The following is a 14,153-nucleotide window of genomic DNA, read 5'->3' as shown; positions in this document are numbered from 1 at the left end:
GACTGTATCAATAGTGGACTAAGGAAAAAATATAGTTTTTGAGTGAAATTTCCCTTTAACGTCCAAAAGCAGAAGTCATGTGACAGGCTCTCTCTTCTCCCCTGATAAACAGAATTTCCGGTTTTTGGCAACTCTGCAAAAGCTCATGCCCCTGCTATCTGTAATCCATCTCTACCTTCCCGCTGTACAGACTAAAGCCATACAGAAATATGAAAAGGGGTCAGAACCTCCTTTAAAAAATATATATATACATAGAGTCATAGCTGTAGTATTGGCCTAATTTAAAATACATGTGTAATTACAGTATGTCTCATTTGACAGGTTTTCACTGTCATCTCCTAGGACTCAATCAACATATTCTTTTTTTTCCTTGAGTCACGTTGTCCAGAACCGAACACAGGAAGAAAGAGTGATGCTTTCACATCAGTAAAAGTGTAGTAAAATTATAAATAGACAGAGTGCGTCTGGTCCAGTCTAGAAACACTCCTACTGTAAATAAATCAAATCTAATTTTGTTGGTCACATACACGTGATTAGCAGATGTTATTGCGGGTGTAGCAAAATGCTTGTCCTTCTAGCTCCGACAGTGCAGTAATATCTAACAAATAATATCTAACAAAGTGTGCAACATACAACCAATACACACAAATCTAAGAGGGAATGAATTAAGACCATACACATATGGGCGGGCGATGTCAGAGCGGGACAGACTAAAAGTAGAGTAGAACAGTAGAATAGTATAGAATACAGTATATACATATGAGATGAGTAATGCCAGATATGGAAACATTATTAAAGTGACTAGTGTTCCATTCCTTAATTCCTTAAAGTGATTTCTAGGCTATGCCTATAGGCATCAGCCTCTAATGTGCTAGTGATGGCTGTTTATCAGTCTGATGGCCTTGAGATAGAAGCTGTTTTTCAGTCTCTCGGTCCCAGCTTTGATGCACCTGTACTGACCTCGCCTTCTGGATGGTAACGGGGTGAACAGGCAGTGGCTCGGGTGGTTGTTGTCCTTGATGATCTTATAGCTCTTCTCTTACAGTTAGTGGTGTTTAAGGGTCCGTAACCACATGGAAACCTTGTATTTTATCGTAAACATTGACGTGGACTTAAAACATGCAACATGCAAGTAAGTTATAATGAAAGGAAATACAGTGCACTAATTTCTCTTGTCCACTAAGGACCTGGGTAAGCGTTGCATGGGAGAGAAGAGAAGTATGTAGCTCGCAACGTTTAAAAAAAAAGTATCTCTCATGGAGACCCCTGCCATACAGTTCAAAAATCTAGCCAATACAATTTCATTTGAATAACATTGTTTGTGAACTTCAGAGCTGTAATGCTTTGACACTTTAGCGTTGGTTGATGTCCATGCTATCGCAAAAATGTAATTAGCATAATCATTTTAAAAAGCCCCTTAAAAAATCTGTCAGTTTAAGGTAGAGATATGTTTTTTAGCATTGGATATGTCTCAGTCCGTCGCACTTCTGCATCTGCAGTGAAAGGTGACAGAGCTAGAGTGGTGTTTGTCAGACCATGACGCATCCTGAAAATCAATCTTTTCGCAAAATTGTCTGTAGCGCCCGAACGGTTTGTCCTATGGTTTGACTCTCACATACACGATGGTTATTATGGATCTATCCAAATAAATGTCACTAGAAAACAGCTTAAACAGATGAAAGTGTGTCTACTTTGCTGTCATTCGAACGACTGGGTCACGTCTCTAGCAACCGAATGACCAGCCGGCTTGGGTATCAACCCTAGATTTGTGTCGGGACTATATATTGTGGAAGGATGAAATAATATGAAAAAAATTCTGCAAAATAACATGTTGGTAACCCTCGAAATCGGTGTTTGGAGAATATAGTGGCACGGTTCGCCAGCCCTCGACTTCTAACTCCCGTATTCTCCAAACACCAGCTTCTCGGGCATTATCACTTAAATGGAATGCAAGGAGTTTGATAGCCATTTGATAAGAATTACATGATTATACATGATTTAGATATTTTACCAGACGTGATGGTATACAACATGGTTTAAACCTCAATTGGATTATATTATTCCTGGTTTCATCTCTGTGAGAAGTGATAGAATAGAGGGTGCGGGTGTTGGATGTGCTATATTTATCAAAGAAGGTGTAGTACAGTGCGTTCGGAAAGTATTTAGACCCCTTTACCTTTTTCACATTTTGTTACATTTCAGCCTTACTCTAAGAAATGATGACAGAATGACAAAGCAAATTCCGTTTTTTTTGTGTTTTTTTTTATTTAATTTGAGCTAATTTATGAAAAACACCCTGAAATATTACATTGTATTACAATATTCAGACCCTTTACTCAAAACTGATTACAGCATCTAGTCTTCTTGGGTATGACTCTACAAGCTTGGCACACCTGTATTTGGGGAGTTTCTTCCATTCTTCTCTGCAGATCCTCTCAAACTCTGTCAGGTTCGATCAGGTTCATGTCCGGGCTCTCGTTAGGCCACTCAAGGACATTCAGAGACTTGTCCCGAAGCCACTCCTGCATTGTCTCGGCTGTGTGCTAAGGATCACTGTCCTGTTGGAAGGTCTGAAGTCCTGAGCACTCTGGAGCAGGTTTTCATCATGGATCTTTCTATACTGTGATCCATTCATCTTTCCCTCGATCTTGACTGGTCTCCTAGTCCCTACCGCTGAAAAACATCCCCACAGCATGATGCTGCCACCACCATGCTTCACTGTAGGGATGGTGCCAGGTTTCCTCTAGACATGGCGCTTGCCATTCAGGCCAAAGAGTTCAATCTTGGTTTCATCAGACCAGAGAATCTTGTTACTCATGATCTGAGAGTCCTTTAGGTGCCTTTTGGCAAACTCCAAGTGGGTTGTCTTGTGCTTTTTATTGAGGAGTGGCTTCCTTCTGGCCACTCTACAATAAAGGCCTGATTGGAGTGATCCAGAGATGTTTGTCCTTCTGAAAATATCTCCCATCTCCACAGAGGAACGCTGGAGCTCTGTCAGAGTGACCATCGGTTTCTAGGTCACCTCCCTGACCAAGGCCTTTCTCCGACGATTGCTCAGCTCTAGGAAGAGTCTTGGTGGTTCCAAACTTCTTCCATTTAAGAATGATGGAGGCCACTGTGTTCTTGGGGACCTTCGATGCAGCAGACATTTTTTGCTAAGCCTCCCCAGATCTGAATGCACTTGAGCTCAATTTCAAGTCTCATAGCAAATGGTCTGAATACTTATGTAAATAAGGTATCTGTTTTTTATTTTCCATACATTTTCAAAAATATCAACATGTTTTTGCTTTGTCATTCTGGGTTATTCTGTGTAGATTGCTGAGATTTGTTGTTCATTTAATCTGTTTTAGAATAAGGCTGTAACGTAATACAATTTGGAAAAAGTGAAGGGGTCTGAATACTTTCCAAGCCAGGACTTGAACATGATCTCTGGAGAGACATGAAAATAGCTGTGCAGTGACGCTCCCCATCCAACCTGACAGAGAGGATCTGCAGAGATGAATGAGAGAAAGTGTAGCAAGCTTTCTATTTATTTAACCTTTATTTATCTAGGCAAATCAGTTAATTAAGAACTAATTCTTATTTACAATGACATCCTACCCCGGCAAAACCCGGACGATGCTGGGCCAATTGTGCGCCGCCCTATGGGACTCCCAATCCCGGCCGGATGTGTTGCAAACTCTTGCACTGGGAGCCCAAGCTTGTAGCGTCATACCCAAGAAGACTCTAATCGCTGCCAAAGGTGCGTCAACAAAGTACTGAGTAAAGGGTCTGAATACTAAATGTAAAAGTGATATATATATATTTTTAATTATGTTTTGATGCTAAAATGTCCAAAAACATGTTTTTGCTTCGTCATTATGGGGCATTGTCTGTACATTGAGGGAGGGAAACAATTTAATCCATTTTAGTAGCAAAATATGAAAAAAGCCAAGTGGTCTGAGTACTTTCAGAATGCATCGTATGTGTGTGTTGAACTGAGCATCCCTGAATAACATTTCAGTCAAAATGATACCCCAGTCAGGGTTTTTCTACATCTGCCTCATGTTAAACATACCGTAGCTGTAGTGTTGGCCTAATTTAAAACACATTGTGTACAGTATGCCTCATTTGACGTATTTTAACCGTCATCTTAGTATTTATTCAACAAAACACGTTTATCACTTTTTCCAGGGCTGAACACAGGGAGAAAGTCGTTTGATACCTCATCAGTAAAAGTGTAGAGATGTGACTGTGTCTCAACATTATAAAAAGACCAGAGTCTGCCTGTCACCGTCTAGAAACACTCCTACTATGGAAAGATATTCTGCCACAGCTACTTGTTTTGGAGGGTTAGTTGTTTTTTTTACATGGAAACATTTCCAGAAAATAAAATCCAGAAACCATACTGAGGAGTTAAAGGAATGACAGAATGTTCTCTCAGCATTTTCTCTGGCCACACCGATATACCATGACATCGTTTCTGTAAAATGACCCCCCCACCTTCACTTCCCAGTAGTGCTGTCCAGAGTCAAAACGCTCTTTACCCAACACATGGGGATGCCTGTTTGAGTAATCTTTATCTTCTCCTGCGCTGAACTGAGCCTTTTTTTTCCCTTTTTCACTCACTTTAAAAGCAAGGGAAGGAGTCTGGACATCCATGGTGACGTTCTGAGGGAAGAGAATATGGTTTCATGAACTCAGACACAATGTTGACATGGGATAGTCTCGCAATTTAGGCTAATACAATAATAATCATCATCTAATAAATATCTGGTAAAAAAAATCCTACCTTTGAATACTTTCACCTGGAGCCAGTCTGCATAAAAGCAAATACGAAGTCAATGGAAAACACTGAGATGATACAATTTAGATTCACATTGTTAGGAACATTAGATTCAAGTAAACTTTACTTAACTTTCGATTTTTAACTTTTTCAACAGGTTGTTTCTCATCGATGTGTCCTGCCTCTACAAGCACACATACCATGAACACACTTAGGTAATTCTACTGAAATGTATAAGAATATTAGTGACTCAAGGCAGACTTTTGGATATGAAGCGTGGTTATCAAACATAGGAATGTTATACATCATAATCATTGCCATTCATTGATTACCTTCAATTAGGTGCCTTGTATCTGTTGAATGGAGAAGGTGGAAGGCAGTATAAAACTGTGATATTTACTTGCGATGTGTGTGTATTTGCACAAACATTTGACTTAGTCACATGAACGGTATCTGTTATATCAACCAAATACAATGGATTAAGAATGACAACGTTACCTGGCCTCTGCTCAAGCTCAACTTCTGCTGAAATGCAGAGAAAAACCACACATCCTGTTTGATGACACAACATATCTGATATCTCATTAGATACACATCATATTTCTATTTATTGAATGTCACACAGATCACATAACAATGTACATTACCTGGGCTGCCTTTGCCTTTTTTTTGTGACGACAGCCATGCCAGAGACTCTAAAACAAAACATAATGATTGTTGAAATGCTTTCTAAGATAAAAATTTAAAAAAGTTATTGATAAATATTGATTGTAACAATTTACATTATATACTTCTTTGTTTGCCCAGCATGATGACCACAGATGCGAGAGCAGAGAGGAGGAGCAGAGACAGGACCAAATATGCAATAAATGCTTCTCTCCAGGCTTCTGCACACAGGAAAATCAAATTCATAAGCGCTCATAAGGCGGAAAGATAGAACGATAGAGACACATCTTCAGCATGTTCACAGTCCTCTTACAGCAGATCATTTCTGGGATGGGAAGTAAGTGGGATCTGAATGTGTGAATGCTGTCTGTAGGACACTCATTCACCAGGCTGGTATATCTGTGGCAGGATTCTGCTCTCTCTCTCTCTCTCTCTCTCTCTCCTCCTCAGACAGGGAGATTGTACAGGAGAGCCAATCGGAGAGCCAATCGGAGAGCCAATCGGAGTCTGAGGGAGAATACAGCAGCCAACTACTGACACTCAACAAGCCCTGAGAATCTGATTCAGTGGAGAGAGTCAGAGAGAGACAGAGAAAGAGAGATACAGAGATAGATAGAAAGAGTGGTTTTGATTTTCACTATGAACATTTTACATCAATTTGTGTTTTATCATTGCAAGTAATGTTATTACCATGTGTGTAGAGTACTTCTTGTACATTTCTGAGCTCTGCGCCTTTGTTTTTCCAGGTGAGTTTAGGTTGAGGTGACCAGCCCACTGATGGACAGGTGATGTTCACCTGGCCTCCTCCTCCTCTTGCTTCAGCAAGAGACAAAACAGGGATACCACCTAATACTATTGGAAAGATAGGCAGTTCAACCCCAAAAATAGATAGGACTGTTAGAAGTTTTGTTCCATTTTCCAGAAATGTTCACAAGTTCAACAAAATGAGCAATAGTAGTTTGATTCTGAACTACATTCCCACCAAAAGCACAGTATCTCTCCCTAAATAAGTTTACATCACGTGTTATGTTTGTTTACAGGTTAATTCATTGTAGAAACATACTCCTCTGCTCCTTACCAATCAGTGTGAGGGACACACTGGCCTTTTCATACCACTGTTCGCTGCTGACACGGCACACATACTCCCCCCTGTCTTCCAGTGTGACCCTCTCCAGTGTCAGGGACACGTTCCCTCTCTCCAGCCCCCCAGTTGGAGACACCCTGCTCCTGTAACGGGGGTCCATAGATGCCTGGATGCTGTGGTCCTTTTATAACAAGGCAGGTCGGTTGAAGTTACCAGGCCGGTACCAACGCACCTCCAACGGCTCTGCACTGAAGAGAGGTGAGAGTTCACAAGGTAGGGAGAGGGAGGTCGTTTATCCGGGTCAAGATCGGACCATGAGGGACCACCAAAGTGAAGACCTCTGGGGTAATGGGTAACAGAAAGAAGAATGTACAGTGAAGAATGATCATACACTTTGCCCTGTTTATGCACTCGGTGTTGTTACATTGGACAAGGAAGAGTAGTTATTTACTCAAAAATGCTTTGTAAACATTCTTACCAGGGTTTATGAGCTGGGATAGGATCAGTGACAACTGACAGTATCAGCACCCTCGTAAATACCCCTGTGTTGAAGAGACAGGACAACAACACTGTTACATTACCCAGCTACATGTATAAATCAATCAAACGGTCATGTGAACACAGTTTCATGTGTGTTGGGAAAATATCTTTAAAAGAAACAGGTCATTTACATGATGCACTTTGGAATTTCAGACAAAGGGACAGTGTGTCTGACAGTGTTATGCATTTATTGCCATTCACATGCCAACTTCAACCCACATAAAAGGCAATGAAATGACTACCGGACAATGTTGCAACGATCATGTGACTTTCACTGATCACAGTAGAGATTGAAACGGACTAAAAGTCTTGAACAAAACATAAAATGCTGTACGAACGTAATCCTTATTTTGTTAAATTTGTTAATAAACTACTCATTTAAACACCATCTCTACGCACATGATCTTTGATCAGAAACTAACCTGAAACTGGGAAACAAGCAAAACAATCATAATGACAAGATTGAAACAAGGAAAGAGGGGAGTAGGACACCATTCTTTCATGATACTGTAACGGTTCTCGTCCTACTCTTCTGAGGAGGAGTAAGAAGGACCGGACCAATATGCAGCGTGGTAAGTGTCCGTCATAATTTGTTGACTGAACGCACAAAAACAAAATAACAAAGTGAAATGGAAGAAACGAAACAGTTCTGCAAGGTGACATACACTAAACAGAAAATAACCACCCACAAACAAGAGTGGGAAAACAGGCTACCTAAGTATGGTTCTCAATCAGAGGCAGGTGTCGTTCATTGTCTCGGATTGAGAATCATACTTAGGTAGCCTGTTTTCCCCATTTTGGTTGTGGGTGTTTAATTTCTGTTTAGTGTCTGTTCGCCTGGTAGAAGTGTTTCATTTTCTCTTCGTTATCATTTTGTGTAGTGTTCAGTTTGTTCAATTCAAACATGACGAACACTTACCACGCTGCATTTTGGTCCTCCTCTCCTTCCACCAACGAGAAGCGTCACAGATACGTGAACTCTCAATTCTAGAGAACCATCATATTACTATATATTTTATATAGGAAGGCTGCAACTCATACAGTGTAATGGAATTAAGTTGGTTCCTCTCCCTTGATTTCCTGTTATTGAGAAACCAAAACACCTAGGATTTTCTGGTAATCCTGTAGATTCAAGACAATCCGAATATCACAATGTATTTGAATGATACGTTGAGTTCCACTTCGTAAATGAGAGAATAGACCAGTAAGCATAAGACGTAGGTTTTGCCTCTACAGCCTGTCCACTTGCATGACATGATCTGTGCGTTCACTTTCACCACCAAGGGTAACTGATTTACAAGTTAGCTGCCTACAGTTTCTACTAAGCATGAAGGGGACCCATTGTGGAGACCCATTGCCTTGACTGACCATGCTTATTTGATACCATCCATACAGTGCATAACAGTACAACGTTTGTTTTATGAATAAATAATACATCAAATTACCAGCTCTATGACTTGATCAATACCCCAGTGGTAATAAGGAGACAATCCAGAAAAATATGCATTTGTAAAAAAGACAGACACAAGGGGAGGAGAGAAGAAAGGAAAGTGAGAATCCCATTCTTTAAAGAGGGCAGAGATGTTAATCATAGAGTGAAGTTTATATGTACCTGAGTGCATGGTCCCTCTCCTTCGCTTTTCCAGCTGTCGTGACATCAAAACCTTCTGTAGGTAATTGGAATGCTATGGCAAAACGTATGACCGCGGTGTATTAAAGTTCTCCTTCGGAGCCCAAAATTATAATAGAAAAGAAAATACTCAGTTCTCCCTCTCCTGCCTGTCCACTCCCTGCCTTTTAAGGTCGTGGACTTACCTTTCACCTTCTCCGTGGTGCACTATAAAGCTACGCCCAACACCTGTCATTCAGCAGTTTGATTGTTAATGAGGGATGCGAATAGTGTAGCTTGTCCCTGAGCTGGCCGACAAAAGGTTTCTCATGTCTCTGCCTGCTGTAGGTACTGCAAGTTGGTTCTAACCTTACAAGTAACAATAAAGAATGTTTTCAGGCCTGTTAGGAAATGCCTTTGTCACAACATCTGGATAAGGGCATTTCTGTGCTGCACCAGAAATACTCTTAATGGGGAGATGGAAAAGTCCTTTGGCCAGTCGTCTTCTGGCTGTGCTGGGTGGAGATTATAAGAGTACATGGCCAATAAGGCCAGATTGTTCTTCAACACATTAAAACGCTCATAGTTGACCAGCAGGGTCAACAGTGGTTGTAGAGGATGCAACAGGTCAGGAGTAAATGTCAGTTGGCTTTCATAGCTCAGCATTCAGAGGTTGAGACAAAAGGTGTGGTAGAGAGAAAGTCGAAAACAGCAGGTTGAGGGACAAGGTAACACGTCAGGGTTACATAGCCGCAGGCAGAACCGTTGAAATAGAGCAGCAACACGACCAGGTGGACTCTGGACAGCCAGGAGTCATCAGACCAGGAAGTCCTGAGGCACTGTCCTAGGGCTCAGGTCCTCCAAGAGGGAGAGAGGGAGAGAGAGAGAATTAGAGGGAGCATACTTAAATTCATACAGAACACCATATAAGACAGGAGAATTACACCAGAAATAACAGACTGACCCTAGCCCCCCGGCATATAGACTATTGCATCATAGATACTGGAGGCTGAGCTAAGGGGGGTTCAGGGGACACTGTGGCCATGTCCTACGATACCCCCGTACAGGGCCAACCAGGCAGGGTATAACTTCACCCACTTTGCCAAAGGACAGTCCCCACACATCTAGAGGGATATCAACAGACCACCAACTTACTACCCTGAGACAAGGCTGAGTATAACCCGTGAAGATCTCCTCCACCGCAAGACCCCGAGGGGGTGCTCCAGTGCCTTGCCATTCACCTTCGCACCCCTGGGCCAGACTACACTCAATCATAGGACTGTCACGCCTTGGTCTTAGTATTTTGTGTTTTCTTTATTTATTTGGTCAGGCCAGGGTGTGACATGGGTTTATTTTGTGGTGTGTTTTTGTATTGGGGTTTTAGTAGGTATTGGGATTGTGGTTGAGTAGGGTTGTCTAGCATAGTCTATGGCTGCCTGAGGCTGTTCTCAATCAGAGTCAGGTGATTCTCGTTGTCTCCGATTGGGAACCATATTTAGGTAGCCTGGGTTTCACTGTGTGTTTGTGGGTGATTGTTCCTGTCTCTGTGTTAGTTGTCACAAGATAGGCTGTATAGGTTTTTGTGTTACGTTTGTTGATTTGTATTGATTGTTTGTTCATCTTTATTAAAGAACATGAGTAACCACCACGCTGCATTTTGGTCTGCTCCTCTTTCAACAGACGAACGCTGTTACAAGGACCTACTGAAGAGATGAGTCTTCGGTATACTCAAAGGTCGAGGCCGAATCTGAGTCTCTCACATGGATAGGCAGATCATTCCATAAAAAATTTAGCTTTATAGGAGAAAGCCCTGACTCCAGCTGATTGCTTAGAGATTGTAGGGACAATAAGGAGGCCTGCATCTTGTGATCGTAGTGTACATGTAGGTATGTATGGCAGGACCAAATCGAAGAGAAATAGGTAGGAGCAAATCCATGTAAGGCTTGTACAATGCAAGGTCCCACAGTTCACAGTGCATGTGAGTAAAAACCAAACGAAGAGGTCAAAGGAATAGTACATAGAGCTCCGAGACAGGATTGTGTTGAGGTCTGAGGAAGGGTACCAAAACAACCGCAACATTGAAGGTCCACAAGAACGCAGTGGTGTCACGACTTCCGCCGAAGTCGTCTCCTCTCCTTGTTGGGCGTCGTTCGGCGGTTTTTAGCCATCGCCGATCCATTTTTTCATTGTTCCATTTGTTTGGTCTTTTACCCTGCATTCCTGGTTTACATTCCCTAATCTCACTGCTTGTATTTATCCCTCTGTTCCCCCCCATGTCTTTGTGTGAAAATGTTTTTGTCGTGTTATGCGCCAGGCTGGGTTTCCCCCTGTATTTCCATGGTATTTCATGAAGGATGTTTAAATTGTTAAACATCTGCTTTTTTTTTTACTATTTCGCGCCTTGCACTTTTTACCTTTGACTGGAGGTTTTGACGCAGTGGCGTCTGTCTGTTTTATTGCCTCTGCCTAAATAAAGTGTGCGCACGTTCACAACTCTCTGCTCTCCTGCACCTGACTCACCTGACTCAGCACTCAACAAATTAAGCCTTTCTGATAGAGTGGCCAGACAAATCAAAATGTATTAGTCAAATGCTCAAAATACAACAGTGAAATTATTACTTATGAACCCCTAACCAACAGGGCAGTTTCAAAAAAATATATTAATAAGATTAAGAGATAAATGTAACAAGTAATTAAAGACCAGCTGTAAAAAATAACACAAAAAATAGGGGGTTGCCGGTAAGAGTCCATGTGTGGGGGCACCGGTTAGTTGAGGTAGTATGTACATGCAGGTAGAGTTATTAATGTGACTATGCATAGATGAGGGGTGGGGGGTGTCAATGCAAATAGTCTGGGTAGCCATTTGACTAGATGTTCAGTAGTCTTATGGCTTGGGGGTAGAAACTGTTTAGAAGCCTCTTGGACCTAGACCTGGTGCTTCGGTACTGTTTGCCGGTAGCAGAGAGAACAGTCTATGACTAGGGTGGCTGGAGTCTTTGACAATGTTTAGGGCCTTCCTCTGACACCAGACTGTCTGCCGGCAGACTATGTATTTTTGTAAATAACAGCTGGTGCACTATATCTAAGGAAGTCTCAAGCTATTGCTCGCCTGAGGTAGAGTATCTCATGATAAGCTGTAGACCACACTACCTCCCGAGAGAGTTGTCATCTGTATTCTTCGTAGCTGTTTTACATACCACCTCAGCCAGAGGTTGGCACTAAGATATCATTGAATGAGCTGTATTCCGCCATAAGCAAACAAGAAAACGGTCACCCAGAGGCGGCGCTCCTAGTAGCCGGGGACTTTAATGCAGGGAAACTTAAATCAGTTTTACCAAATTTGTATCAGCATGTTAAATGTGCAACCAGAGGGAAAGGAACTCTGTAACACCTATATTGTAACACCTGTAACACCCTTGTCTTACCAGATGCTGCTGTTCTATCCTGCCGGTTTGTCGTAAAACCAGCCAGCTGTATGTTGATATTGTCGTCGTTCAGCCACAACTCCGTGAATCATAAGATGTTACCGTTTTTAATGTCCCGTTGGTAGTTTAATCTTCCCCATAAATCGTCAATTTTATTGTCCAAAGATTGCATGTTTGCTAGCAGAATTGAGGGAAGAATTTAATCGCCTCCTACTTCTCAGGAGGCAGCCCGCTCTCCAGCCTCTCTTTCTCCGCCTCCTCTTCACGCAAATCAGGGGGGTCAGGGCCTGTTCCCGAGGGAACCTTATATCCTCCACATCGGGCTCATCAGAGTCGTGAAAGAAGAAAAAGGATTACGCTAGTCCGTGCTGAGTAATCGCAGTCCTGATGTCTAGAAGTTATTTTCGGTCAAAGAGAGGGTAGCGGATAACATTATGTACAAAATGAGTAAAAAAATAATAACAAACAATGCAGATAAACGAACAAAAAAACACAATCGATTGGGGGCACGTAAAATGTGCCCCCAAAAGCCACTCCTCAGTTAAAAGCACATGGCAGCCCACTTGGAGTTTGCCAAAAGGCACGTAAACGACTTTCAGACCATGAGAAACAACATTCTCTGGTCTGATGAAACCAAGATTGAACTCTTTGGCCTAAATGTCAAGAGTCACGTCGGGAGGAAAAGCATGGTGGTGGCAGCAGGGTGCTCAGGACCTCAGACTGGAGCGAAGGTTCACCTTCCAACAGGACAACAACCCTAAGCACACAGATAATGCAGGAGTGGCTTCAGGACAAGTCTCTGAATGTCCTTGAGTGGCCCAGCCAGAGCCCAGACTTGAAACCGATTGAATATCTCTGGAGAGACCTGAAAATAGCTGTGCAGCGACGCTCCTAATACAACCTGACAGAGCTTGCCAGGATCTGCAGAGAAGAATGGGAGAAACTTCCCAAATGCAGGCATGCCAAGCTTGTAGCGTCATACCCAAGAAGACTCAAGGTTGTAATCGCTGCCAAAGGTGCTTCAACAAAGTACTGAGTAAAGGGTCTGAACACTGAATACTTATGTAAATGTGATATTTCCGTTTTTTACCTGATTTTAGTTTGTCAATATTGGGTATTGTGTATGGAATTACGACCAATGTTCCCTCTATGCTGTGCGAAGAACAAATATCAGCACACGCAGAGAAGCACAAGATTGAGCTTCACTCAACTTTCTAGAGTTTTCACTTTCAATGTAACACACCAAAACAAAACAAACTATGAAAGAGATTTTCTTGTAGGCAGAGTGCATTGACTAGGATTTTCTATTAACCTCTACGGGATTGGTGTCCCTAAACCGGGATGGTTGTTGCTAACGTGCACTAATGTGATTAGAATGATGTAAGTTACAGCCAACTTTCCAGGACATAGACATATGGGCAAAAAGCTTAAATTCTTGTTAATCTAACTCGTGTCAAATTTACAATAGCTATTAGTGATACAAATACCATGCTATTGTTTGAAGAGAGTGCACAACAACAAAACACTTTTCACTGCAACTGGTTTGATACATTCACCTCTGAAGGTAAATGATGTAATAACATTCAGTAATCTTGCTCTGATTTGTCATCCTGAGGGACCCTGAGATAAAATGTAGCATAGTGTCACGAGTCCGACCGAGGGTGTTTCCTTTTCCCGGGCGGGTGGCGCTCGGCGGTCGTCGTCACCGGCCTATTAGCTGCCACTGATTGTTTTTCCTTCCCCCTCCTTGTATGTTTAGTGGTAGCACCTGTGTAGGGTTAATTAGTTTGTCTTTATTAGACAGCCGGCCCGCCTGGTTGTTGTGCGGGATTATTTCTATGTAACCTTCGGCTCTGTTTTAGAGGTACGTGTTTTGTGCCTGGTCGTGATTTGTTCTATTGTACATTTTGATTCCCTGTGTTTGGGAACGTTACTTTTGTGAGCACCCTGTGGTGTGTTAGGCGTTATTAAAAGACGCACAACATTGAACTCTCTGTTTCCTGCATTTGACTCCACACCCACGACACCCGGAGCATTACACATAGTTTTGTTTGATAAAATCTA

At 42.1% G+C, this 14,153-nt stretch overlaps 1 protein-coding gene and 1 long non-coding RNA gene across 11 annotated transcripts in view; one reads left to right on the top strand and one right to left on the bottom strand.

Annotated features, from left to right (window-relative positions):
- The window catches only part of LOC116376546 (uncharacterized), a 29,092-nt gene extending 21,649 nt beyond the window's left edge, over positions 1-7,443 (top strand). For both annotated transcript variants that reach the window (XR_004211983.1, XR_004211984.1), the window contains exons 3-4: positions 4,923-4,980; positions 5,573-7,443. This is a non-coding gene — a long non-coding RNA (uncharacterized LOC116376546). The remainder of the gene's footprint in view (positions 1-4,922; positions 4,981-5,572) is intronic.
- LOC116376545 (butyrophilin subfamily 3 member A1-like) lies at positions 4,105-8,993 on the bottom strand. Of its 9 annotated transcripts, none has more exons than XR_004211982.1 (11): positions 8,668-8,937; positions 6,994-7,057; positions 6,510-6,855; positions 6,122-6,283; positions 5,745-5,989; positions 5,557-5,652; positions 5,413-5,460; positions 5,264-5,287; positions 5,098-5,118; positions 4,772-4,949; positions 4,105-4,650 (listed from the first exon to the last, which is right to left on the bottom strand). XR_004211982.1 is itself a non-coding variant. In XM_031837711.1 (8 exons), the coding sequence occupies exons 1-7, from the start codon at positions 6,673-6,675 to the stop codon at positions 4,855-4,857; spliced, it is 615 nt and encodes a 204-aa protein (XP_031693571.1). In that variant the 5' UTR covers positions 6,676-6,694; the 3' UTR covers positions 4,105-4,650; positions 4,772-4,854. The 9 variants fall into 9 exon arrangements, 2 of the variants coding, with proteins under 2 accessions (XP_031693571.1, XP_031693572.1); XR_004211976.1 differs by having other exon boundaries at positions 5,548-5,652; positions 8,668-8,935; XR_004211981.1 differs by having other exon boundaries at positions 5,557-5,989; positions 8,668-8,993.
- Positions 8,994-14,153: the final 5,160 nt, after the last annotated feature.

The sequence above is a fragment of the Oncorhynchus kisutch genome, linkage group LG12 (assembly GCF_002021735.2).
Source record: "Oncorhynchus kisutch isolate 150728-3 linkage group LG12, Okis_V2, whole genome shotgun sequence".
Lineage (NCBI taxonomy): Eukaryota > Metazoa > Chordata > Actinopteri > Salmoniformes > Salmonidae > Oncorhynchus > Oncorhynchus kisutch.
This window is presented reverse-complemented; position numbering and strand designations above follow the sequence as displayed.

Bases quoted from the DNA above. Each gene is read 5' to 3' on its own strand.
- LOC116376545 (XM_031837711.1), bottom strand. From the start codon at position 6,675: ATGGACCCCCGTTACAGGAGCAGGGTGTCTCCAACTGGGGGGCTGGAG. The intron at 6,284-6,509 runs GTAAGGAGCAGA...TCTTTCCAATAG, and splicing joins TGTGTCCCTCACACTGATTG to TATTAGGTGGTATCCCTGTT. The intron at 5,461-5,556 runs GTATATAATGTA...GTTTTGTTTTAG, and splicing joins CATGCTGGGCAAACAAAGAA to AGTCTCTGGCATGGCTGTCG.